This window comes from Lemur catta, chromosome 14, assembly GCF_020740605.2.
Source record: "Lemur catta isolate mLemCat1 chromosome 14, mLemCat1.pri, whole genome shotgun sequence".
Lineage (NCBI taxonomy): Eukaryota > Metazoa > Chordata > Mammalia > Primates > Lemuridae > Lemur > Lemur catta.
Window position 1 is genome coordinate 68983069 of NC_059141.1, and position 27217 is coordinate 69010285.

Sequence of the window (27217 nt, forward strand, 5' to 3'; positions counted from 1 at the left end):
GATGACACTGCCATCGTAACAATCTGAAATCTTTCAAACTATGAATATCAGATTGTTTCATTTATTTATGCCGTCTTTGATATCTTTTAGCAATGTTTTGTAGTTTTCAGTGTACAAGTCTTGTACCTTCTTAGTTAAATTTATTTCTAGATATTTTATTCTTTCAGACACTACTATAAATAGAATTGATTTCTTTATTTCCTCTTATATTGTTCTTTGCAGGTGTGTAGAAACATAGCTGATTTTTGTGTGTTGATCTTGCACACTACAACTTTGCTGAATTTGTTTATTAGCTGTGGTATCTTTTTTGTAGATTCTTTATGATCTTCATTTAGGATTATGTTATGTGTGAGTAGACATAGTTTTACTTCTTCCTTTCCTGTTGATGCCTTTATTTCTTGTTTAATTGCTTGAACATGATTATACTATTAATACAAAGTTGAATAGTACTGGTCAAAGTTGGTATCCATGTCTTGTTCCTGATGTTAGGAGAAAAGCTTTCACCGATGAGTATGATGTAAGCTGTGAATTTTCCATATCTTTATGGTGTTGAGAAGGTTCTATTCTTTGTTTTCTGAGTATGCTTATCTCATGAAAGGCGGTTGGGTTTTTTGCCTTTTTTGCATCAATTGAGATGATTTATTTTATTAATGTAGTGTATTATGTTGATTTTCTTATGTTTAAACCACACTAGCATTTTGTAAGTTCCACTTGGTCATGGTGTATAATCCTTTCAACATACTGTTCATAAATTTTGGTGGTATTTGTGTGTGTGTGTGTGTGTGCACACATGTGCACGCGCATGTGCATATACCCACCTGCGTGTGTGTAGTTTTGCATCTATATTGGCATGTAATTTTTTTGGTTTTTTTTTTTTGGTCATGTCTTTATCTGGCTGTTATATCAGGGTAATAATGCTGGCTTCTTAAACTTAAATAGCAAGTCTTTGCTCCCCTTCTATTTTTGGAAGAGATTGAGAAGGATTGGTATTAATTTTTTTTTAAATATTTGGTAGAATTATGGAGTTATGTCTTCCTTGAGTTTTTCTGGTGGGCAGTTTTCTATGATTGATTCAATATCTTTACTTGTTATAGATATTTTGAGATTTTTTATTTTTTCCTGAGTCAGTTTAGGGAATTTTTGTGTTCCTAGAAATTAGTACATTTCATCTAGTTTATCTAATTTTTTAACCTACGGTTGTTCGTAGTATTCTCTTCTAATCTTTTTTTTCTTTAAGGTTGCTAAATCATAATCTGCATTTCTATTTCTCATTTTAGTTATTTGTGTCATCTATTTTTGTTTGTTGGCCTAGCTAAAGATATGTCTGATCTAAAGATTTTGCTGATCTTTTCAATGAATCATCTTTTGGTTTTGTTTATTTCTATTTTTCTGTTCTCTATTTTAGTCTTCATTATTTTCTTTCTATTTCTAATCTTTATCATTTCATTTCTTCTGCTAGCTTTGGGCTTAGTTTTCTCTTTTTCTAGTTATGCAAGGTGTAAAGTTAGGTTATTGATTTGAGTTCTTCTGTTTTAGTGTAGGCATTTATAGCTATAAATTTTCCTCTGAGCCCTGCTATCACTGCATTCCATAAGTTTTGGCATATTGTGTTTCCATTTTTAATCATCCCTAAGTATTTGTAATTTCTTTTATGATTATTCTTTGACCTGTCGGTTGTTTAATTTCTACGGCATTTGTGAATGTTCTAGTTCTCCTTATTGATTTCTAACTTTGTTCCATCATGGTTTGAAAAGATATTTTTGTATAGTTTCAGTGGTTTCAAATTTATTGAAACTTGTTTTGTGATTTATCCTGGAGAATGTTTTATGTGCATATCAGAGGAAGGTATGTTGTTTTGTTGGGTAGAGTGTACTGTATGTGTCTGTTGGGTACAATTGATTTATGGTGTTATTCAAGCTCCCTCTTTCTTTGTAGATCTTCTGTCTAGATATTCTGCCCATTATTTTAAGTGGTGTACTGCAGTCAAAAACTAAAACTGTAGAACTGTTTCTTCCTTGAATTCTGTCAGTGTTTGCCTTATGTATCTTGGGGCTCTGGTGCATATGTATTTATAATTTTTATATCTTATTGATGTCGATCCCTTTATCTATATATAAGTCCTTCTTTTTCTCTTGTGACAGTTCATGACTTAATCTGTTTTGTGTGAGATGAGTATAGTACCCCAGCTCTCTTTTGTTTAATATTTGCATGGAATCTTTTTTATCAACCTTTCAGTTTTAGTTTATTTGTATTTTTCGATCTAAAGTAAAGCTGTTGTAGATAACATGTAGTTGGGTAATGTTTTTTAAATCCATTCTTCCAGCCTCTGTCTTCTGATTGGAGAGTTCAATCCATTCACATTTAAAGTAATTGCTGATAAGGAAGCACTTTGGCCATATTATTTGTTTTCTGTATGTCTTATACCTTATTTTGTCCCATATTTCCTTTATTACTGCCTTTTTTGGTGTTCAGTTGATTTTTGTAGTGAGTCATTTTGATTGTCTTCTCACTTCCTTTTGTGTATACTTTTTAAATATTGTCTTTGGGGATTACATTTAGCATCCTGAATTTGGAACAATCTAGTTCAAGTTGATTCCACCTTAACTTCAATAGCATATGAAAACTCTTGCTTCTGCACAGCATCCCTCTCCCCTTTATGTTGTCATTATCACAAATTACATCTCTATACATTGTATGCCCAGTAATGTCAATTTATATTTAGTTTTTATCCATTTGTTTTTTGAGTTCTATTATGCAGTTAACATTATTGGAGATCTTTATTTATTCATCTGGATTTGAGTCTAGTGTTTGTTCATTTCATTCTGAAGGATACCTGTTACTGTTTCTTACATGGCAGGTCTGGTAGTAACAAATTCACTTAGCATTTGTTTATCTGGGAATGTCTTCATTTTTCTTCCATTTTAAGGACAGTTTTACCAGGGACAGAATTCTCTGATGATGATTGTTTTCTTTCAGCAATTTAAATATGCTATCCCACTGTCTCCTGGCCTTCATTTGATTTCTGATGAGAAATCAGCTGTTAGTCTCATCCAGGCTCCCTTGTATAAGTAAAAATGACACAAAACTTTCTTACCATCTTGAAATTGTCTTTTTCTTGATTTAGCATTCACTTGGTTACTGACAATTTTTGTTTGTTTTCCAGAGTTCTAAGTTGGTTTTTATAGTTTCTCTTTGTTTTTTGATGTTTCTGTGGGGAGTTAAGCTTGGAATCACCTACTCAACAACTTGGTGATGTCACTCAACAATGTTAACTGAGTGGACCTGTTGTCCATTGTTCCACAGCAAAGATAATTTTGAAATATGCAAGGAAACAGGACAGCAGCGTGGCATTTGTAACTGCCTGTATGTGGACTCAGAAGTTGGATTTAGTACATATCAAAAGCAACTGCTATAGACATTTTTAAAGTACTAAAGGAAGTGACGTTTAAAAGATTAAAGGAAGCTATAATGATAATGAATAAAATAGAAATTTTAGTAAAGATGTAGAAAATGTAAAAAAGAATCAAATGGAAATACTGCAGTAAAAAAGTACAGTAACCAAAATGAAACATTTAATTAAGATGAATGGTAAATTTGAGTTGGCAGGATAATCAGTAATCAGGTGCAGATCAATGTAGATTGTGCAATTTGAAGAAGAGCCAGTAAAGTAATGAAGAAAAATGAACAAAACCTTAGAGAAATACAAAGTGTCATTATGTACACCAACATAGGCACAGTGGGTGTACAAGAATAAGGAAGACAAAGGGAAAGAAAAACTATTTGAAGAAATCTCTGAAAACATCTAAAATTTGTTGAACACCAATCTACCCATTTAGGAAGCTCAGCAAACTCATAGAAGGATAAATGCAAAGAGACTTAACACCCAGACACATCATAATGAAAATATTTTCATCATGAACTTACTTATATTATCAAAATAAGAGTAACACTGAGATCTCACCGATGACAGTGGAGATCAGAATTCATACAGCTGAATGAAAACTTTACCAAGAATCTTATATCCAGCAAAATTGTCTTTCAATAAGTACAACAAAATAAATATAACATACAGAGAATTCATTGCTAGCAGACATGCCTTATAAATGTGATAATATGTGATAAACATGATAGTACAAGTGCTGGTGAGGATGTGGAGAAAGTGTATTGTTTATACATTTTTGATGATATTATAAAATAGTACAGTCATTCTGGAAAATGGTTTATTGATTCCTTTATGTGTGTGTGTGTTAATTCCTTTTAAAGCTAAATACTATGCTTGAGAAATGAATATTTATTTAAACAAATAAAGGTAATTTATATTTCATCAAAAACAGGTAAATGAATTTCATAGTGGTTTTTTTTTTTTTTTTTTTTTTTGAGACAGAGTCTCATTCTGTTGCCCAGGCTAGAGTGCCGTGGCGTCAGCCTCACTCACAGCAACCTCAAATTCCTGGGTTCAAGCTATCCTTCTGCCTCAGCCTCCCAAGTAGCTGGCACAACAGGCATGCGCCACCATGCCCGGCTAATTTTTTCTATATATATTTTAGTTGTCCAGCTGATTTCTTTCTATTTTTAGTAGAGACGGGGTCTCGTTCTTGCTCAGGCTGGTCTCGAACTCCTGAGCTCAAATGATCCACCTGCTTTGGCCTCCCAGAGTGCTAGGATTACAGGTGTGAGCCACCATGCCCGGCCTTCATAGTGGTTTTATGGCTAATATCCCAAAGCTGAAACAATTCAGATGTTCTTGAATGAGCAAGTAGTTAAACTGATATATCCGTATCATGAAATGTTACTTATAATGGAATGAACTATCAATACATGCAGCAACTTGGATGAATCTCAAGAGATTAAGCTGAATTAAAAAATATGTTAAAAATTTACATATTTCTTTTGGTCACCTCGAGAGCGGGGATTGACTCCTTCCCCCCCAAATTTGGTTTAGCTGTGGAGACTGATAATGATCGACATGTGTCTAGAGTATAAAAAAGCATTTATTACTCCTAGGGACAGGCAGAGAAGGATCCCAAGCAGGTCTGAAAATGGTTTGAGAAAGAAGGCAGAAAAATGGCTTGCTTTTTTGGTCATTAGGGGTTTGGGCTGGGGTGAGTCCACACAAGAAGCATGGAATTTGTGTGGTTTGAATTTCCTTCCAGCACCAAGGGAGAGGGAGCACCTAGGCATTATTATTGGTTTGCCTAAATGTTGGGTAGGAGTGACGATAGAGGGGTGGGATTTGAAATCTATTAGCAGCCAAATATCAAAAATGGAGCTAAGCTATTTATTGTAATACTTTATGGTTTTATTTGTATAACATTCTTGAAATAACAACATAGAGATGGAGAACAAATTAGTGGTCACCAGTGTCAGGAAGGCAGGGAAGGTGGGAGATGGCTCTGGTAAGGAAAGGGGAGCTTGTGGGATCCTTGTGATGGGACTATCCACTGTTGTGGTTTTCATGCAAATCTGTACATATGGTAAATCCACACAACTAATGCATGTAAAACTTGTGAAATCAGTATAAGATTGATTGAGTCTATGTCAGTTCTTGTCTGATACTGAACAGTAGTTATGCAAGATGTTACCATTGGGTAAAACTGAGGAGATATTCAGGATCTTTGCATGTCAATCTAAAAATTATCTCCAAGTAAAATGTTTTGTGAATTGTTTACCAAACTAGAAATAGTGCTACTTCTTAATCTTTAATAAAGGTCAAAAGCATGGGGAAAACATGATATCATTCAGTATTTGTTGAAAAATTAGAGCATATCTTTCAAATGAGAGAGATGGTTCTTCAGTATTGCCAATCTTAATAAATATCATAGAGGTTAGTCTGTCCGTTACACAGACAAGAAAAAAATAATAAAATATAAAGATTGTGAAGCCAAATTGTGATTTTTTAAAGACAATTTGTGATCTATACAAACAAAAGTAAATAATCTACACAAAAGTGATTTAAATTAATGTTAGTTTAGCCAGGTGGTTGGCTGTAAGAACAATGCTTAATATGAGTTGTAGGTCATTTACTGTACACCATCAAACAGGTATATGGTAAACAATTTTCACGACAGTTTTATGGAGAGAGAAATCACATACTGTACATTTCACAAATTTAACATGTATAATTTAATCATTATTAGTGTGTTGCAGAATTGTACAACCATCACTACAGTATTTTTTTAAGAACGTTTTCACCCCTAAAACAAACTCAGTATCCATTAACAGGTACTTTCAATTTTCCTTTCCCCATAGTCCTTGGAAACCACTGATCAATTTTCTGTCTGTATGGAATTGCCTAATCTGGATGATTCATATAAATAGAATCATATGTGACCTTTTTTGCCTGGCTTCTTTCACTTAGCATAATGTTTTCAAGGTTCATCCATGTTGTAGCATGTATCAATATTTCACTTGTTTTTATGGCCATATAAATTATGTTCTATGGAAATACCACATTTTATTTGTCCCATTTGTCAGTTGGCGGACATTTGCATTTTTCCCCACTTTTTGGTGACTATGAATTATTCTGCTATGATTGTTTGTGTATAAGTTTTCTCATGGACATGTATTTTCAGTTATTTTGATATATACCTAGAAGTAGATTGCTGGGTTATGGGGTGCCTCTGTTTAACCTTCTGGGGAACTTCCAGATTCTTTTCTGTAGCAGCTGGAGTAAGTGAGTACATTCCCACCACCAAAGCATGAGTTTTCTATTTTCTCCAGGTCTTTGCCAATACTTTTTATTGTCTGTCTTTTTGATTATACCCATCCAGTAGTTGTAAAAAGATATCTCATTGTGGTTTTTACTTGCATTTCCCTAATGGTTAATGATGCTGAACATCTTTTTATGTGCTCATTGGGTACTTACATATCTTTTTTGTCTATTTAAAAAGTTCACTTTATTTCATGACTTACAGAAAAATAGAGAAGATAGTAGAAAGAATTACCATGTACCCTACCCTGTTTCTCCCATTATTAACATTTTAGTATGATACATTTTTGACAGTTATTGAACCAGTATTAATACATTATTCTTGACTTAAATCCATAGTTTTATTTAGATTTTGTCAATTTTCACCTAATATCCTTCGTTGTTCCAGGGTACCATATTACATTTAGTTGTCATGTCTCTTTAGGCTCCTCTTGGCTATGGTAGACATTCCTTTTTTTGGATGAACTTGGCAGGTTGGAGGAGTCCTGGTGAGAGTATATATAAATTCCACTTACTGGAATTTGTCTGATGTTTTTCTCAAGATAAGACTAGGATTATGGGTTTTTGGGAAGAAGGCCACAGTGAAAAAGTACCATTTTTGGTCACATTTTATCAAGTATGCATACTGTCATCATGTTTTATGACTTCTGATTTTGGCCTTAAATGACTTGACTGAGATAGGGTTTGTTGGTTTTCTCCACTATAAAATTAAGTTTTTTCCCCAACTTTCCATATTGTACACATTGGAAAAATGTCACTAGGCACAGCTCATCCCTAAGAAGTGAGAATTTATGCATTTTGTTGCTGCTGTTTGCAGCACTTCTTTTCTTTCTGGCACTATAAGTGCTCCAGGCTCATCTTGTATATTTCCCTCCTCACTTCTAAAACCAGCCATTTCTGCATATAACCTGGTTCCTTTTAATGAAGAATAATGTTGGAAACTAAGCTCTGGGCTGAAGGTGTGCTTGTGCTAATAGGGTGTCTGTCCTCTCAATGGACAGAGCAGGAAAATACACATGTGTATGTATACTAACCCCTGTAAATACATGTAAGTTTTTCTGTATGTAACCATCTGTATCTGTATTAAGTTACACATGCATTTATACTTATGTCTTCAACTCTAGTTCATTACCACATGGATCATTCTAGCTTCCTTCCTTTCCTTGCTTATCTGTAAATGACCACACCCAATAGTAAGAAATCTGGCTCCAACCATCCATCATCCATTTACTTTAATTGTTCTTTTCCTGTATACGTGTATAGCACTATCAGAATTATTAATCATACACATGTGGGAAATTTTATAATTTTATCAACTAAAGTACAGTACTTGTCTGCACATTTGCCTTTTGTCTCACAATTGCTATTTTCAGTGTTATTTAGATAAGCCCTTCCTCCTACATTGAATGGTGTCCTTCAATGATGTCATTGTGTGCATTTGTAATATAGGTAGCTTCTTTTGGTACAGTCTGCGTTCATTCCTGGTTTTCCCCACCCCTAACTTAGGTGAAATGGGTAATTCCTTGAAATATGCAGACTACTAAGATTTAACACAGGAGAAATAGATTATTCAAATAGGGCAATATCTGTAAAAGAAATTGAATTATTAAAGCTTTCAAAAAAAATAATTATCAGGCTTTCTTGGTTTCACTGGTGTTTCCTACTCAACATTTAAGGAGGAAATAAACCGGTTCTCTACAATGTCTTTCACAAAAGAGATGCAGAGGAAACCTTTCTAACTCTTTCTTTAAGGCCATTATTTCTCTCATCCCGAAAGCAGATGAAGACCTTACAAGGAAAAAAAACCACAGACAAATATATCTCATGATCATAGATGCAAAAATCCAAATAGAATCCAGCAGTGTATAAAAAAGAATTAGACGTTATGACCGACTGGCATTTATTTCAGGTATGCAAGACTGGTTCAACATTTGAAAATCAGTTAATCAATCCACCACATCAAACAGTTTACAGAAGAAAAATCATATATTAGCTAATGCAGAAGAAGCATCTAACAAAATCTAATACTGATTCATGATAAAAACTGAGCAAACTAGGAATAGAGGGGAACTTCTTCAGTGTAATTTTTAAAAAAACCTACAAAAAACCTGCTACAAACATACTTTATGGTGAGAAACTGCATGCTCTTTCCCTAAGATAAGGAATAAGGCTAGGATGTCCAGTCTTACCACTCTTATTCAGGATCTTACTGGAAATCATAGGTAACACAATAAAACAACCAAATAAAAGTGTACAGATGGAAAAGGAAGAAATAAAACCCATTGTTCTCCGAGATGTGATTGTTGAAGGAGAAAATCCTAAAGAATTGACAGACTCCCAAAATGAACATATCTTTATAGCATAGTTGCAGGATACAAGCTTAATATGAAAAAAATCAATTGCTTTTTTCATTATTCATTGTGTTATTTGTCCTTTTATTGTTGAGTTGCATGAGTTCTTTACATATTCTGTGTGCCAGTCCCATAGGTATTTTATTTGCCATATTTTTTCCCCATTTGTGGATTGTGATTTTATTGCCTTGACTTTGAGTTCTGTAGCAAAAGAGTTTTTCATTTCATGAAGTCCAATTTATTTTTTCTTTTGTTGCTTATATGTTTGGTACTGTATCTAAAGAAGGCTTTGTCAATACCAAGGGCACAAAGATTCACTAGTATATTTTCTTCAAATAAATAGCTTTTTTTGTTTTCTTTTTTAAGAAACAAGCTCTTGCTCTGTCACCCAGGCTGCAGTGAAGTTGGTATACACAGCTCACTGCAGTCTTGAACTCCTAGGCTAAAGTGATCCTCCCACCTCAGCCTCCCAAGTAGCTGGGACTACAGTTATGTGCCACCACATCCTACTAGTTTTTCTTATTTTTTATAGAAATGGGGTCTTGCTATGTTGTCAGGCTGGTCACAAACTCCTGGCCTCAAGCCATCCTCTTTCCTCTGCCTCCCAAGGTTCTGAGATTACAGGTGTGAGCCACCACACCTGGCCAAGTAAATAGCTTTTAAATTTAGATCTGTGATCCATTTTCAATTATTTTTGTGTACGGTATGAGGAAAGGAATCATTTTCATTGTTTTACATGTAAATATACAGTTACCTCAGCATCATTATTTGAAAACACTGTTCTTTAACTATTCAATTGTCTTGGCATCCTTGTTGGAAATCAGCTGAACATATCATATGTTTTTATTTATGAACCCTTCAGTTTCATTCCATATGTTCATCCTTATGCCATTACCATACTGTCTTGATTATTGTAGTTTTGTAGCTAACTTTGAAATTGGGAATTTTCTACTTTTACAGGATTGTTTTGATTATTTCCAGTTCCTTAAATTTCCATATGAATTTTTAGATTGGTTTGTTAGTTTTTACAAAACAGCAGTTGGGATTTTGGTAGGGATTGTATTGAATTTAGATATTAGTTTGGCAGTTATTGCTATCTTAATGATATGAACTTTATGTGACGCCATTCCATTTATTGAGGCTATCTTTAATTTCTTTCTAGCATTGTTTTTTGGTTTTTAGATGGTAAGCTCTGTACCTTTGTGACTAAAGTTATTTGTAAGTATTTTATTCTTTTTGATGCTATTGTAAATGAAATTATCTTCCTAATTTCATTTGTGGCTTGTTCATTGTAAGTGAACTTGTAGCCTACAATGTTGTTGAACTCTATTAGTTTTAATGATGTTTTGGTGGATTTTTAAGACTTTCTATATTTTAGACCAGACAACTGCAAATACAGATAGTTTTACTTCTTTTTCTCCAATCTGGATGCTTCTCTCCATGCCCCACCTCACTTGTCTTGGTTAGAATGTCCTGTGTAAGTGGCAAGAGTACATTTCTTATTTTTTTTTTTTTGAACTTATAGGAAAATCATTCCACTTTTCATCATTTAGTATGATGTTATCTGTGGACTTTTTGCAGATGCCTTTTATCAGGTTGGAGAAGTTTACCTCTCTTTCTAATTTGCTGATTTTATCAAGAAAAAAGAGTGTTTGATTGTGTCAAATGCTTTTTCTGTGTATATTGAGATGATCATGTGGTTGTCTTTTCTCTACTATATAGGGTTATTATATTAATTGATTTTCAAATGATAAATCAACTTTCCATTACCAGGGTAGATCCCACTTTGTCATGGTATATAATCCTTTTTATGTTACTGGACAAAATTTGGTAGTATTTTGTTGAGGATTCATAGGTCTATGTTCATGTCACATTGGTCTATAGCAGGGGTGAAGCAGCTGTGGCTTTCTAGGTCCTTAAGTATGGTTTTTTGAATGAATCCAAATTTTACAGAACAAATTCTTTTATTTTTATGAATACATTTTTATTTGTCTTTTATATTTTTATTTTTAAAATGAACATATTTAGAATACCAAAGAATAAAATAAGTTTTAACGAAATAATCCTCCCAGATTGACTGGCACAATTAGAACGTTAGTAAGCCATAAGGGCTAAATTGACAGCTGCTACACTCATGATTTAGTTCTACCTTCCTCTGCCTGACTGGCACACTTACCACATGAGGCTGGTTGGTGAAAGTTTATGGGGGTCGAGTATGCCAGTCTGTTACCAGGTTTTGACAGTGGTGCACTGTGTTTTTGTCTGAAGTGGAATAGTTGCACAGCTCGACAATATTTTTAAAATACTGGGCTGTCTGCTTAACAGCCCATCATGTCAAAGAAGACCAAGAGAACACTGAAGAAAACATTTTTTTTTTTTTTGAGACAGAGTCTCGCTTTGTCGCCCGGGCTAGAGTGAGTGCCGTGGCATCAGCCTAGCTCACAGCAACCTCAAACTCCTGGGCTTAAAGCGATCCTACTGCCTCAGCCTCCCGAGTAGCTGGGACTACAGGCAGGTGCCACCATGCCCGGCTAATTTTTTCTATACAGATTTTTAGCTGTCCAAATCATTTCTTTCTATTTTTGGTAGGGACGGGGTCTCACTCTTGCTCAGGCTGGTCTCGAACTCCTGACCTCGAGCTATCCACCCGCCTGGGCCTCCCAGAGTGCTAGGATTACAGGCGTGAGCCACCGCGCCCGGCCAAGAAAACATTTTTTAATAAGGATTGGGAATTGCAATATTATCTTGTTTCTGCTAAAGATAAGATGATTTGGTTACTTTGTGATACTGCAATATCAACATTAAAGAAATTCAGTGCTCATCAGCATTATGACACTCATAAGGACCACAAATATTTTAAATTAGAGGTAGAGGCATGAAAGGTTGTATTGCAGAAATTAAAAGATGAAAAGCAAAAACAAAGATAGTTCTTTGAAGCAGCAATAAGACCTGGGAATAATGCCACTGAAGAAACTTATAAAGTAGCTTATATACTTTAGGAAAAAAGGGAAGCCATTCAGTGATGTAGAAATTGTGAAAGAATGTATTGTTGAAGTTGTGGGATCCTTAGACCCTGATAATGTTTTAAAGTACAAAGAACTTCGTCTTTCAAGGAGAACCGTAACTGATCAGCAGCATGAATTAGCCTTCAACTTAACAGAACAACTTCATGCAATACTTCAAAAGGAAAATATATATTATTCAATCACTTTGGATGAATCAACTGATAATACTGATTCAGTGCAGATTTTATACTTCATTTGGGTCATAACAAAAGATTGTCTTTGCTACAAAGAGTTACTGTCTTTGGACAACTCTTCTGTCCTTCCTTCCTTCCTTCCCTTTTTTTTCTTTCCTTCCTTCCTTCCTTCTTTTCTTTCTTTCCTTCCCCTTTCCTCCCTCCCTCCCTTCCTTCCCTCCCTCCCTTCCTCCCTCCCTTCCTCCCTCCCTCCTTCCCTTCCTCCTTCCTTTCTTCCTTCCTTCCTTTCCTTTGTTTTTCTTTTCCTTCGTCCCTCTCTCCCTCCCTTCCTTTCTTTGAGTAATTGATATATTTTTAAATGTTCGGGAAAATTCACCAGTGAAGCCATCTAGACCTTAGCTTTTTTTTTTTTTTTTAAATGGGAAGTTTTAAAACTACTAATTCAGTCTTTTTACTTATTATAAGTCTTTTTATTTATTTATTTATTTTTTATTTCAGCTTATTATGGGGGTACAAAAGCTATCTTGCCCATGTCCTGTCCATCCCCCTGAGTCAGAGCCTCAAGCGTGTCCGTTCCCCAGACAGTGCTCCTGGCACTCACCATGTAGTCATAATACCTTCATCCCCTCCCCCCACACCCTAATTCCCCAAGTCAGCACCTTCAAGTATGACCATTGCCCAGACGGTGCTCAACGCACTCATCATGTAGGCATACACCCATCCCCTCCCCCCACCCCCCGCCTCAGTCTGATATCCAGTTGGTATCGTTCCCCAGTGTGCATTTACGTGATGATCAGGGAAACCAATTTTCTGGTGAGTACATGTGATGCTTGCTTTTCCATTCTTGGGATACTTCACTTAGTATAATGGGTTCCAACTCTCTCCAGGAGAACCAAAGAGATGTCGTATCACCGTTATTTCTTATAGCTGAGTAATACTCCATGGTATACATATACCACAATTTACTAATCCATTCGTGGATTGATGGGCACTTGGGTTGTTTCCACATCTTTGCAATTGTGAATTGTGCTGCTTTAAACATTTGGGTGCAGGTGTCTTTTCTACAGAATGACTTTTGTTCTTCTGGGTATATGCCCAATAATGGGATTGCTGGATCGAATGGTAGGTCTACTTGAATCTGTTTAAGGTATCTCCATATTGTTTTCCATAGGGGTTGCACTAGTTTACAGCCCCACCAGCAGTGTATGAATGTTCCTGTCTCTCCGCATCCACGCCAACATTTAATTGTTTTGGGACTTTTTGATAAAGGCAATTCTCACTGGGGTTAAGTGGTATCTCATTGTGGTTTTGATTTGCATTTCCCTGATGATTAGAGATGTTGAACATTTTTTCAAATGTTTGTTAGCCATTTTTATATCTTCCTTTGAAAAATTTGTATTCATGTCCTTTGCCCACTTTTTGATAGGGTTGTTTGATTTTCTCTTATTGATTTTCTAGAGTTCTAAATAGATTCTTGTTATCAGTCCTTTATCTGATGTGTAGTATGCAAAATTTTTTTCCCATTCTGTAGGTTGTCCGTTTACTCTTGTGACTGTTTCTTTGGCTGTGCAGAAGCTTTTTAATTTGATCAGGTCCCATTTATTTATTTTTGTTGTTGCTGTGATTGCTTTAGGGGTCTTCTTCATAAATTCTTTGCCTAGGCCAATGTCTGTAAGAGTCTTTCCTACATTTTCTTCTAGAATTCTAATTGTTTCTCACCTAAGATTTAAGTTTTTTATCCACCGTGATTTGATTTTTGTTACAGGTGAAAGCTGTGGGTCCTGTTTTCTTTTTAGATTTTTGTTATTTCTTGAGTTGGTTTCATTAGTTTTTGTTACTGTAGGGATTTTTCCATTTTATTGAAGTTGTATAATTTGTTGGCATATATAGTGCATAGTATTCTCTTATAATTCTTTTTATTTCTGTGCAAATGCTAGTGATATCTTTTATCCGTAATTTTAGTAATTTGAATCTTTTGTTTCCCAAAATCAGTTTAGCTAGAGGTTTGTCAATTTTGTGGATTTTTTTTCCCCCAAGAAACAGCTCTAATTTTTCCATTCTCTCTTCCATTAATTTTTAATTTTTCTTGTTTCCTTTCCTTCTGCTTGCTTTGGGTTTGTATTGCTTTTCTTATCTAGTGTTCGAAGGTTAGTTTATTGATTTGAGATCTTTTTTAATGTGGTTATTTACAGCTGCAAATTTTTCTCTAAGTATGCTTTACCTGTGTCCCATAAGTTTTGGTATGTTACATCTTCATTTTTACTTATCTCAGATATTTTTCTAATTTTCTTTGTTGTTGCTTCTTTTACTTTTTTTTTTTTTACTTAGGAATAAGTTATTTAATTTGTGCCTGTTTGTGAATTTTCAGAATTCCTTTGTATTATTGACTTGTGATTTCTTTCTGCTGTGGTCAGGGAATCCTTTTAAATCTATCCTGAGCAAGGGAATATTTCATGTGCGCTTTTGAAGAATGTCTTTCCATTTTAAAGTGAAGTGTTCTGTCTATTAGATCTGGTTGCTTTATGTTATCATTCGTATCTTCTATTTCCTTATTTATATTTTGATCATTTTATCTATTACTGAAAGTGGGGTGTTAAAGTCTCCAATTATTGTTGACTTGTGTATTTTTCCTTTCAATTCTGTCAGTTTTTGCTTCATGTACTTTGAAGCTCTGTTGTTAGTGGCACATATGCTTAGAATTATGTCTTTTTATTGATTGACCTTTTTATTATTATAAAATGTCCTTCTTTATCTTTAGTAACAGTTTTTCTATTAAAGTGTATTTTGTATGATATTAGTATAGCTACTCCAGCCTAATGAATTCCATATGCTGGATAAATCTTTTTCTGTTTTTTAATTTTCAGTGTATTTGTATCTTTGAATCTAAAGTAGATCTCTTGCATACATGTGTTTGGATTTTCACATTTTGTACAACCTGAGAATTGCTGCCTTTCTATTGGACTTTTAAATACATTTTTATTTTTCTGTTATAATTGATAGACAGTTCCTGACTTACAACAGTGAGTTTATTAGGATGTAATCCCACTGGAAGTTGAGAAGCATCTGGACTTACAATGGGCTCAACTCATGATTTTTTTGACTTTACAGTGTATTTATTAGGATGTAGCCCCATTTTATGTGGAAAAAGTATCTGGACTTACGATGATTTGACTTAGAATATTTCAGTTTTACAATGGGTTTATTGTGGGTATTAAATGCATTTTAACTTATGTTATTTTCAACTTGCAAAACGGGTGTGTGGTGGGTAAGTTGAGAAACATCTGTAGTTGGATTTAAATATGACATTTTGGTTTTTGTTTTTTTCATGTTTTTTTGATTTTCTGTCGTTTTCTGCTTTTTTCATGAAGTGGATATATTATGGTATAACATTTTAATTCCTTTAATGATTGTTTGCATTTTAAAAAACTATTTAATTAGTGGTTGCCTTAGAACTTACCTAATAAATCATACCTTATCAGAATCTACTTCAGATTTATAGTACCTTAACTCCAGTGAGATATAGAACCGTTACTTGTATAACTCTAGTTCTTTTTCTCCATTTATGACATTATTTTTATACATATAACAACTATATATGTTTAAATCCCAATAATGCATTATTAGACAGGTTGAGTACCCCAAATCTGAAAATCTGAAATGCTCTAAAATCCAAAATTGTTTGAGTCCAACATGATGCTGTAAGGAAATGCTCTTTGGAGCATTTCAGATTTTGGATTTCCAGCCTTGGGACACTTAACTAGTAAGTATAATGCAAATGTTCCAAAATTTGAAAAAAATCTAAAAATCTGAAATAAATTATATGAAGTAATAATTACAAGTTGATTTTTTTTTTTTTTTTTTGAGACAAAGTCTCACTCTGTTGCTCGGGCCAGAGTGCCGTGGCATCAGCCTAGCTCACAGCAACCTCAAATTCCCGGGGCTCAAGTGATCCTACTGCCTCAGCCTCCCGAGTAGCTGGGACTACAGGCATGCGCCACCACGCCTGGCTAATTTTTTCTATATATTTTTAGTTGTTTGGCTAATTTCTTTCTATTTTTAGTAGAGACGGAATCTTGTTCTTGCTCAGAGTGGTCTCGAACTCTTGAGCTCAAACAATCCTCCCGCCTCGGCCTCCCAGAGTGGTAGGATTACAGGCGTGAGCCACCAAGTCCGGCCTCAGGTTGATTATTTCTTTTTGAGTTTCTCCTTTCCTGATGGCTATGTTAGCCTGTCTACCTGCTATCACCCTCTGCTATTAGCCTCTATTAATTGCTGACTTATTTCTTTATTGTTTTTAACAGTGCCCTGGGCCGTATTTTGCTCACAATTTGGTTCAGTTAAATTTGGGCCCATTTCAGAGTGTAGTCTTGGAGGCCAGTGTTTGAAGTCACTTTTCATGTCAGTATTCTAGAAGTCATCTCCTAAAGAATATGTTTCAAAATCATTATTGTAGAAAATCTGTATGTTTATGTATTTGTATGAATGTTTGTGTTAGAGAGGAACAAATCTGATTGCCCTGGATGCCTTTTCTTAGCTGTTTCTTTCCCTTGTTCTCTTTGGTAAACTTTTAGTTGGTTTGTGGTTTAGCTTGTTTGCATGGAACTAACACCCTCTTAATTGGTTATCATTGAATTTCCATTGTTTTCAAGGTTGACCTTAGGCTTGAACTTACCTACACTTTTTTCTATACAAAGTCAATTTTCTAGAGAAGAGTTTTAGAGCTTGTTATTACTATGGCTTGCCTGTGTTCATGGGTAAAAGCTATGTGCCAGTATTCTGGATCTCAGGGGCTGGAACAGTGTCGTGTTTTTCTCAGAGTGACGCTGTGCTTTATGATCAGGGATCTGGGTGGGGAGCAGTTGTCTCTGGTTTTCTTGGTTTCCTTTGGAATCTCTTTCCAATCAGTTAGCTGTGCCAAGCATTTTGGTGCTCCAGTATTCTCAGACTGGCATGGCTGGGATGGATCTTTCAAGTGGGGTTGATGGAGGAAGCCAGCTCAAGACCTCTCAGCCATACTTTCCTAGAACATGGTGCTGTAGGGGGTTGAGAAGTGCTAGTGGCCTGCAGGAGACACCTGCACTGAAAGAGACGTCTGGAGATCTGTAAAAGGGCCACCTTGAGTATTCAGTGAAATACTAATCAGCTTGTGTGTGAGGAAATTAATGAAAGAACTTTTTTATTCAATCTTCTAAACTGTATTTGGAACTGATAAAATGCTTGGAAATGACAAAATCTTCCTAGAGACAAGGCCCTGAGCACAAAATCTGTCTCCATCATGAAAGTTTTGCATACACTGTACAGAACAAAATCAGCAACAAGTGATCTTTGGCACTAGTACAGGTAATTCCTTAGATGTTCATGACTGTTCATACTGCACACCACATTACATCAGATTGCTGGGTAACGGTTGAATTTTACATTTAAATTATCTTAAAAAATTGGAAGTCCTAGCTTTTTCATATCAATATGCTAACCTTATTATAGCACTTAGTGCCTGAGGTAGAGACTGCTGTAAGAGATTTAAAAAAACACTAGTGAGAGTACAATAAAGAAAACCATTTTCAATCTTAGAAGCATATAGCCAAATGTCTTCACCTGGTTCAACAAGCCAACTCTGAAATGCAGAATTCTTTTTTTCTCTCTGTAAAGATTTTACACTGGAGTAGATCTTTTATTTGGACTCCTAGATTTTGGAACGCTATGGATTGCTTCTTTAAAAAGCATGGTTGTTAACATGGAATGTATGTAAACCAAACCCACTTTAATATCATTATTAATGAAAGAACTTTTGAAAAGAATTAGAGGGAACAGTATGCAACACTCACACAAAGACTGGAAAAGACTGTTCCCACCAGCCAGAGTGGAAATACTCAATTCACAGAGTACTGTGTAGAGTGGTCAGAAAGGTCTTGTTTCAGTAGTGAGGAGTTTATATGCCCCAGAATTTCCTAACAAATTATAAAAGACCTGACCGTATCAGATTGTTTCCATATGACTTAAGGGCATCCTGATACAAAGCACAAAAATACTTACAGGAATCCAAAAGTACTCAGCATCCAACAAAGTAAAATTTGCAATATCTTCCATCCATCTTCCTTCCATATTGAGAGATCAGACATACAAACATATGGGAAAAAATGGGCCTTCTTGAAGAGACTAATCAGTACATTGAAATAGACTCAGAATTAGGCAACAAGTTCATTGAAACAGTATTACAACTGAGTTCTGTATTTTCTAAAACTTCAGAGATATGGAAGATCAACATTCAGTATAATAGAAAAGATGGAAATAAAATTTCTATAAAGGAAAACTATGTTTGAAATGAAAAATGCATAGGGCAAGAATTAATGGCAGATTAGACATTGCAGAAGAAGAGATTAGTGAACTTAAACACACAGTAATAGAAACCAAAATGAAACAGAAAAATATTTGAAAAAAAAATAGCTCCTATGAGCTCTAGGAGAACATCAAGTAGTCTAATGTACCTGGAATTGGAGTCCTTGAAGGAAAGGGGGCAGGGAACAGAAAATAATACTTTGAGGACGATAAAAAAAAAATCTCCAAATGTGATGGGAACCCTCCAATCTAAGTAGCTCTTCAAACTCCACGCATGATAAGCATGAAGAAAACCACACCAAGGCACATGAATCACAATCACAATGCTCTAAGCCAGTGTTAAAGGAAATCTTAAAAGCAGGTAGAGAGGAAAGACTTGTTTTGTGGAGGCACAACGATGATAGCAGATTTCTCCTTAAATGAGTCAAGAGAGAAGATAGTGGAACATTATCTGTAGAGTTCTAAAAGCAAGAAAACTGTCAGTGTAGAATTCTATTCTCAGCAATAGTAACTGTCAGAAACAATGAGGAAATTAGGTTGTTTCACATATTCAAAGCTGATAGATTTCATCACCAGCAGACCTGTACTATAAGAAATATTTTGATATCTGATGGAAATCTGGATTTACTCAAAGAGATGAAGAACAGGAAATGACTGTGGATATGTACATAAGAGATTTTTCTCTATTTAAATCTCCAAAAACAATAAACAAAAATAACAAAAATGATTATGGGTTTATGACATACATGTAAAATATATGGCAATTGTAGCCTAAAGGCTAATAGGAGAGAAGAGAAAGAATACTGTTGTTAAGAGTCATATTTGTGTAATCATGTAATATTACTTAAAAGTACACTGATTAAAGATATTACCATATTGATAATCACGGAAAATGTAAATGATCCTAAAACACCCCATTTAAAAGGGAGAGATTTCAACAGGAGACAAATAAGGTAAGATCCAATTATATACTGCCTATAAAAGAAACATGTTAGATTAAAATCCAAATAGGTTAAATAGAAAAGGATGGGAAAAGTTTCACAATGATAAAATTATTGAAAAGGCTGTAGTGCTGTGTCAATCAGATGAAGTTGATTTCAGAGAAAAGAATACCAGTGATTAAGATTTTTTTCATATTGATGGAGATCAGTTTATCAAGAGGATTTAGTAATCTTAAACTTAGGCTAGTAAGAGTTTTTCAAAATATTTGTAGAAAAATCTGATAGAACTGTAGGAGAAATAGATCCAGATACAGTCAGATGTCAACATCTTCTAATAATTAATAAAACAGGAAGTAGAAAAGGAGCAAAGATACAGACTTGAATAACACTAAATACCTCAATTGACATTTGTAAACTATTCCTCTGTTCTTCCCCACACAAAATATTAATGGAACAGTGGAATATACATTCTTTCCAAGGGCAGATGAATATTTTCCAAGGTAAATCACATTCTTGGTTATAAAACAACTCTTAATAAATTTTAAAGGACTCAAATCATACAAAATATTTTCTCCCACCACAAGAGATTTAAATTTAGTTAAAAGTCAATAACGGAAAGATCTATAAAATCCATAAATTTGGATTGGAAACTAAATATACTTCTACATAATCCAATTCAAAGAAAAACTCAAAGAGGGAAATTAGAACTGAGTATTAATGAAAACAGAATTTATGGGATATTTAAATATAGGAAATTCAGATATAGGAAACTTAAGGTGTACATAATAGACACTGACTTCATCATTTTCCATTTTGATGTTTATTTCTTTCTTCTGCTTACTTTTGAGTTGCATTTGCTTTTTTCTAATATTTTTAAGGTGAAAGCATCTGATGTCATTGATTTGAGATCTTTCTTATGCAAGACAAGTTTCTGCTACTAATGCTTACTCCAAAAGAAACAAATAACCTTTTATAAAGAAAACTCCAGGTCCTCAGATGGCTTCTTTAGTGAATTCTAGCAAACAATTAAGTACTAATTCTACCCAAACTTTTTCAGAAAATTCGAGAGGAAGAAATACTTCCTAAATCATTCTTTAAGGCCAGCATTGCCCTAATACTGAAACTGGACAGAGACATTACAAGAAAAGAAAGCTACAGACCAGTGTTTGCATTTATGCATTTATGAAAATAAATGCATAAGTTTTGCATTTATGAATATAAATGCATAAGTTTTGCATTTATGAACATAAATGCAAAAACGCTAAACAAAAATTTAGCAATTGGAAACAATATATAAAGGCTAATACCTCATGACCTAGTGTGGTTAATCCCAGGCATCCTTTTTTCAATGTTTGAAAAACTATAATTCCCTGTGTCCAGGCCAACTTCATGTCCATGTGACCTGTGTAATCACACACTGCTGCACCCTCAGAAGAAGGGGTCCTGTTCTTGGCTTTATGTCCTGCTGTTACCATCTTGAAATTCTTCACAGTTTTACATTTGAACTTGTGATTTATATGTAAAGTCTAATGGGACAGTGGAGCATGTGTGCAAGCAGACACGATACTTTAGAGGCCGTGTGCTCACTAAGCCGTTGGTCTGGCTGTTTGATGCAGGCTGGGGTGTCCTGGAGTGGTGAGTGGGTGACCAGGGCCAGGACCCTTTTCTGGACTGATGACAGCAGTAGCAAACCCAGCAACTGTAGCCTAGTTATTGCAGCCCCCAGGGAGTACCCACAGTGGAAGGGGGACTTGCCTGTCTCTTCTCTGAGTCTGTTCCTCTGGAACCTGCATGAAATATTTTCTAGCCTGAATACTAGGACAGTAACCTCCACCGTTTATGTAATAATCATTGTTAGTAAAATATTATGGAACAAAAGCATACTTGTGGCTATACGGTTAAGGCATATCAGGCAGTTACTAGAATTCTTCAGCGTATAGACTGTCTGGTCTTGAGAACTGCTGCAGTATTGCAAAGAAAGTATCCAAAGGCTTAGAAATAGAATTTGATGGAAAACATTATTTTCATACAGAATTTTAGATGAGCCAACTATTTGGTAATTGACCAGATAGTTCTAAACTTTCTGAGAAAGTACAAATTAGCTAAAATAACTGAAACTTTGAAAAATGAAAGCTGAGTTTTAGAAACAATACTAGTTGGTTTCAGGAGTCATTATAAAGTTACAGTGAAGTTTGTTAAGACTTGGTCTTTTTTGTCCAGGGGACTTTTCTTCAATTTTAAGTTCTTCTAGTTTTATTAAGTTATGTCTTAGGACTGTTCCAGGTCACTTTTCCTAGGTTCATGGTGGTTTCTTTGGATATGTATATCAGCATCAGGCCTTCTTTTATTTCTGGACAGTTGTCTTAGATTATAGTGGGGTTTTCTTGTTCATTGGGGGTATTTTTGGTAAAAGAGGTAAGATAGGGTCTTGTTGTTTAACTCGGGTTGGAATATTGGAGTGCAGTCATAGCTCACTGCAGTCTGAAACTCCTGGGCTCAAGTGAGCATCCTGCCTCAGCCTCTTGAGTAGCTGGGACTATAGGCACGTGCTACCACACCCAGCTAATTTTTCTATTTTTTGTAGACATGAGGCCTTGCTCTTGCTCAGGCTGGTCTTAAACTCCTGGCCTCAAACAATCCTACCACCTCAACCTCCCAAAATGCTGGGATTACAGGCAAGAGCTACCATGCCTGGTCAGATTATAGTTTTTTTTTTTTTTTTTTTGAGACAGAGTCTCGCTTTGTTGCCCAGGCTAGAGTGAGTGCCCTGGTGTCAGCCTAGCTCACAGCAACCTCAAACTCCTGGGCTTAAGCAATCCTTCTGCTTCAGCCTCCCAAGTAGCTGGGACTACAGGCATGCGCCACCATGCCCAGCTAATTTTTTGTATATATATTTTTAGTTGGCCAGATAATTTATTTCTATTTTTAGTAGAGACGGGGTCTCACTCTTGCTCAGGCTGGCTTCGAACTCCTGACCTTGAGCGATCCACCCACCTCGCCCTCCCATAGTGCTAAGATTACAGGCGTGAGCCACCGTGCCTGGCCCAGATTATAGTTCTAATATTAGATTTATTCTGTTTTCTTTTTTCTTCTTTAGAGACTGTAATAATTTATATATAATACATGATAATTTTATTTAGTTAGTTACAGACTATCCAGAGCTTTCTGACCCAGTTTTCTTCTTCTTTTAGTCCTCTTTGTTGCTGCTCCTTTTTCTCTTTTCATGCCCCTTTTTGATGCTGTTTATTAAAATTTTATTCAAGTCTAATTTACCCTTGGGCTCTGTATTAGACTGCCTGCTATAATAAAATGCCACAGACTGGGTGACTGAAGTGACAAATTTATTTTCTGACAATTCTGGAGGCTGGAAGTCCAAGGTCAAGGGGCCACAAGGGTTGGGTTTCTGGTGAGGTCTCTCTTTGGCTTGCAGATGGTGCCTATTTGTTGTGTACTCACATGGTCTTTTCTTTGTGCCTGTGCACTGTGGTTTGGGGGGATGGGGAAAGAGAGCAGACGTGCACTTTGGAATCTTCCTATCAGATTAAGGCCTTATCCGTATAAGCCCACTTAATCTTAATTATCTCCTGAAAGACCCTATTTTTTGAGATAAGGCTTCAACATATAAATTTTGGGGAGGATGCAGTTTAATCCTTAATTAAGGATTAATCCTTATAAGGATGCAGTTCCTTATAATTTGCATCCTATTTTCATTCCTGAGTTTGGCCAGCCTTTGACTCTTTAGTTCCCATATACTCCAAGTCCCTTCTGTTGGATTTTCCACTAGCTTGAGCTTTGATGACATTTCAGTATTTTCCCTCTCAGAGTGGAAATTTCCCCTTCTGGGGATAACTTTGTGTCTCATCACCTCTGAGCCCTCTGTCTCCCCTATTCCATGCGATTGCCACAGTCTCCAGTTGAATCTCTTTATAAGTGTGGGCTGTCTTTTTTTTTTTATGTTTCTTAGTGGCAATTTGAAGTTATTAGTATTCTTTGTCTCCTACTTACGCTACAGTCATGAGTTGTTACAGATAATCTTATTTATTTTCCTTATGTTAATCCTCATAGTTTTTTGGGGGATGCATGGAGAAATTTAGATTTAAGCAGTTGCTGTTATCTTTTATACGTTGGAAATCAAATGTTTATGTTCGAATAGTTAAATTCCTCTTCTCTTTTCCACTATACCAAGCCTTTTGTTTTTGATTTTTGTTTTTGTTTTTTCACCTCAAGCCTGTGAAATAGAAAAAAATGTGCACTTACAATTATTTTCTTTCCTGGAAATTGGACAAAACAACCAGAGTCAGCTGTGATAGGGCATTTGTGTAGAGGTCTCATTTCATAAGAAATGTGTTAGTATTTATGTGGTAAGATTAATTTTTCTTATTTCTAGACATTTGGAAAGCTGATCATCTGAAAGAGAGGAACCAAGAAAACAAACCTACACATTTGTGGGAAGTTGTAGTCATGAATAACAAAATGCTGACTAAGGTACAAGGTAATGTGGTAGGAAAACCATTTAATTTGGACATAAATTATTTTCCTTCCAGAAAAATATTCTGTCAGTGTAATTCATGTGGAATGAGTTTCAACAATATTTCAGAATTGGTTGTCAGTAAGAACAACTGTTTAGGAAAAAAGTCTAATGAATTTAATGCCTGTGGAAAATTTCTACTCAGTATTAAGCAGGAAAAAACTCACACTAGACAGAAAAGTGAATATTTTAACATTAGGAAAACCTTCAGTCATCCTGAGGACCCTATGCAGCATGAGAAGATTCAAACTTTAGAACAAAATTTTGAATATAATACATGTCAGGAAACCTTCCTTGAAAAGTCAATATTTAAGATACACAAGAGAGAGAACACAGAGGAGAATGGCTGTGAATATAATGAATACAGCAGAACTTTCTATGATGACTCATCCCTCTTGTTCCATCAGTTACCTCCCTCAAAGGAGAATCACTATGAATTTAGTGATTGTGAGAAATTGTTACATGAGAAGTCCACCTTTTTGAAACATCATGGGGTACATGTGAAACACTATGAATATAATGAAAGTGGGAATAATTTCAGGAAGAAATTATATTTGTCACAATTTCAGAAAGCTGATAAAGGAGGGAAGTACTTTGAATGTAATGAATGTGGCAAAACTTACTGGGAGAAATCACATCTCACTCGTCATCAGAGGGTACACACAGGAGAGAAACGTTTTCAATGTAATGAATGTAGGAAAACATTCTGGGAGAAGTCAAACTTCACTAAACATCAGAGATCACACACAGGGGAGAAACCTTATGAATGCAATGAATGTGGGAAATCCTTTAGTCACAAGTCAGCCCTCACATTACACCGGAGAACACATACAGGGGAGAAACCGTATCAGTGTAATGCATGTGGGAAAACTTTTTACCAGAAGTCAGACCTCACTAAACATCAGAGAACACACACAGGGCTGAAACCCTATGAATGTTTTGAATGTGGGAAATCCTTCTGTATGAATTCACACCTTATAATACATCAGAGAACTCACACAGGTGAGAAGCCCTTTGAGTGTTCTGAGTGTGGGAAATCTTTTTGTCAAAAGTCACATCTTACACAGCATCAGAGAACACACATAGGGGATAAGCCCTATGAATGTAAAGCATGTGGGAAAACTTTTTACCACAAATCAGTACTCACCAGGCATCAGATAATTCATACAGGGTTGAAGCCTTATGAATGTTACGAATGTGGGAAAACATTCTGCTTGAAGTCAGACCTCATAGTACATCAGAGAACTCACACAGGAGAGAAACCTTTTGCATGTCCTGAATGTGGGAAATTCTTCAGCCATAAGTCAACCCTCTCTCAACATTATAGAATACACACAGGGGAGAAACCCTATGAATGTCTTGAATGTGGAAAAATATTTTACAATAAATCCTACCTAACCAAACATAATAGAACACATACAGGAGAGAAACCCTATCAATGCAATGAATGTGGGAAAACTTTCTGCCAAAAGTCACAACTCACTCAGCATCAGAGAATTCACATAGGGGAGAAACCCTATGAATGTCATGAATGTGGAAAAGCTTTCTGTCATAAGTCAGCTCTAATCGTACATCAGAGAACCCATACGGAAGAAAAGCCATATAAATGTGGTGATTGTGGAAAATCTTTCTGTGTGAAGTCAGGACTTACTTTACATCAGAGAAAACACACAGGGGAGAAACCCTATGAATGTAATGAATGTGGGAAATCCTTCAGTCACAAATCATCCCTCACAGTTCATCACAGGGCTCACACAGGAGAGAAATCTTGTCAATGTAATGAATGTGGGAAAATTTTTTACCGTAAATCAGACCTTGCTAAACATCAGAGATCACATACAGGAGAAAAGCCCTATGAATGTAACACATGTGGAAAAACCTTCTCTCAAAAGTCAAATCTCATCGTACATCAGAGAACACACACAGGAGGAAAACCTTTTGAATGAAATGAATATTAGAAATGTTCAGCTACAAGTCAGCCTCCATGACACTGTAAGAATATTAACACTGGAGGAAACTCTGTTGACATCCCAAATGTTCAGTAACCTTCATCCACAAACTGGCTTTATTTTACTCCAAAGTAATGATAGGGATAAATCCATAGACTGCAATAATTATTTGTTAAGAAGTGATATTCCATTGAATGTCAGGTGGTTAATACTCATATAAAACCTTACAGATTTTGTGAATTTGTGAAAGCTTTTAGCAAAAATACAATCAGAATTGTGTCACGGGAGAAATTTGCCAATTTAAGAAATATAAATTGAAAATTTTGCTTAGAAATAATATATTAGAAGTTTTGTTTTGGTTTTGATGTCACAGGAGTCTTTAGGAAACTTAACAAATAATATTTTATATGTATATGTGTGTGTATATATGTATATATACATATACATGCACACACATAGTGGAATGTAAAGCTTTAAAACTTTAAAAAAAATTTTAAAAAGGTTTTATTAACATTTAACAAACAAAAAACGTAGACTTACAAGAAGTTGTAATGAGTACAGAGAATTGTTATATGCCCTTCACCAAGATTCCTCTAATCGTAATATCTTACATGTTCATAGCATATGCTCATATAGAAGACATTTTGATAATACTATGCTACTAAGATATAGACATCATTCAGATTTCATCAGCATTTACATACACCCTTTGTGTGTGTGTAGTTATATTAATATCAAATTTTACCAGTTTTGAATTGAATAACCATCAACAAAACTAGGCTACAGAACTAAAAAAGAATCTGGGATCTGTATTGCATCAAGATTCACAAAGGAAATCAGGATTAACTGCAGGAAGTTCCCTTGTATTAATAACCACACCCTTTCTGCAACCCTACACGGAGCAACCATTTTAAAATGAAACTTTTTAAAAGTATAGATAAATGGAATAATCAGGGCAATAATATTAAACTCATGTTAACTGGCCCTGAGGTGTATAGGACTTATGTATGTGGTAATGGTTCTTTATATATATACTGTGTATTTATTTCATACACATGGTGGAACTTAACGTAATTGTGAATAGGAAGTAGGTATCTTTGAGTTAGTAGTTCTTATATCAGGCCCATCCCTGTTGTTTCTAAGGCCCTGGAGCAACAATTTAAAAGAAGACCCACAGAGATAATGTCTAACCATTTAAAAGTTA

The 27217-nt window shown here is 35.2% G+C and overlaps 1 protein-coding gene across 1 annotated transcript in view; it reads left to right on the forward strand.

Moving 5' to 3' along the window:
* LOC123649673 (zinc finger protein 33B) overlaps positions 1-26371 on the forward strand; it is a 56169-nt gene extending 29798 nt beyond the window's left edge. The window contains exon 5 of the mRNA XM_045567846.1: positions 23924-26371. Coding sequence (XP_045423802.1) covers positions 23924-26010 — 2087 coding nt within the window. The 3' untranslated portion in view covers positions 26011-26371. The remainder of the gene's footprint in view (positions 1-23923) is intronic.
* The last annotated feature ends 846 nt before the right edge of the window (positions 26372-27217 follow it).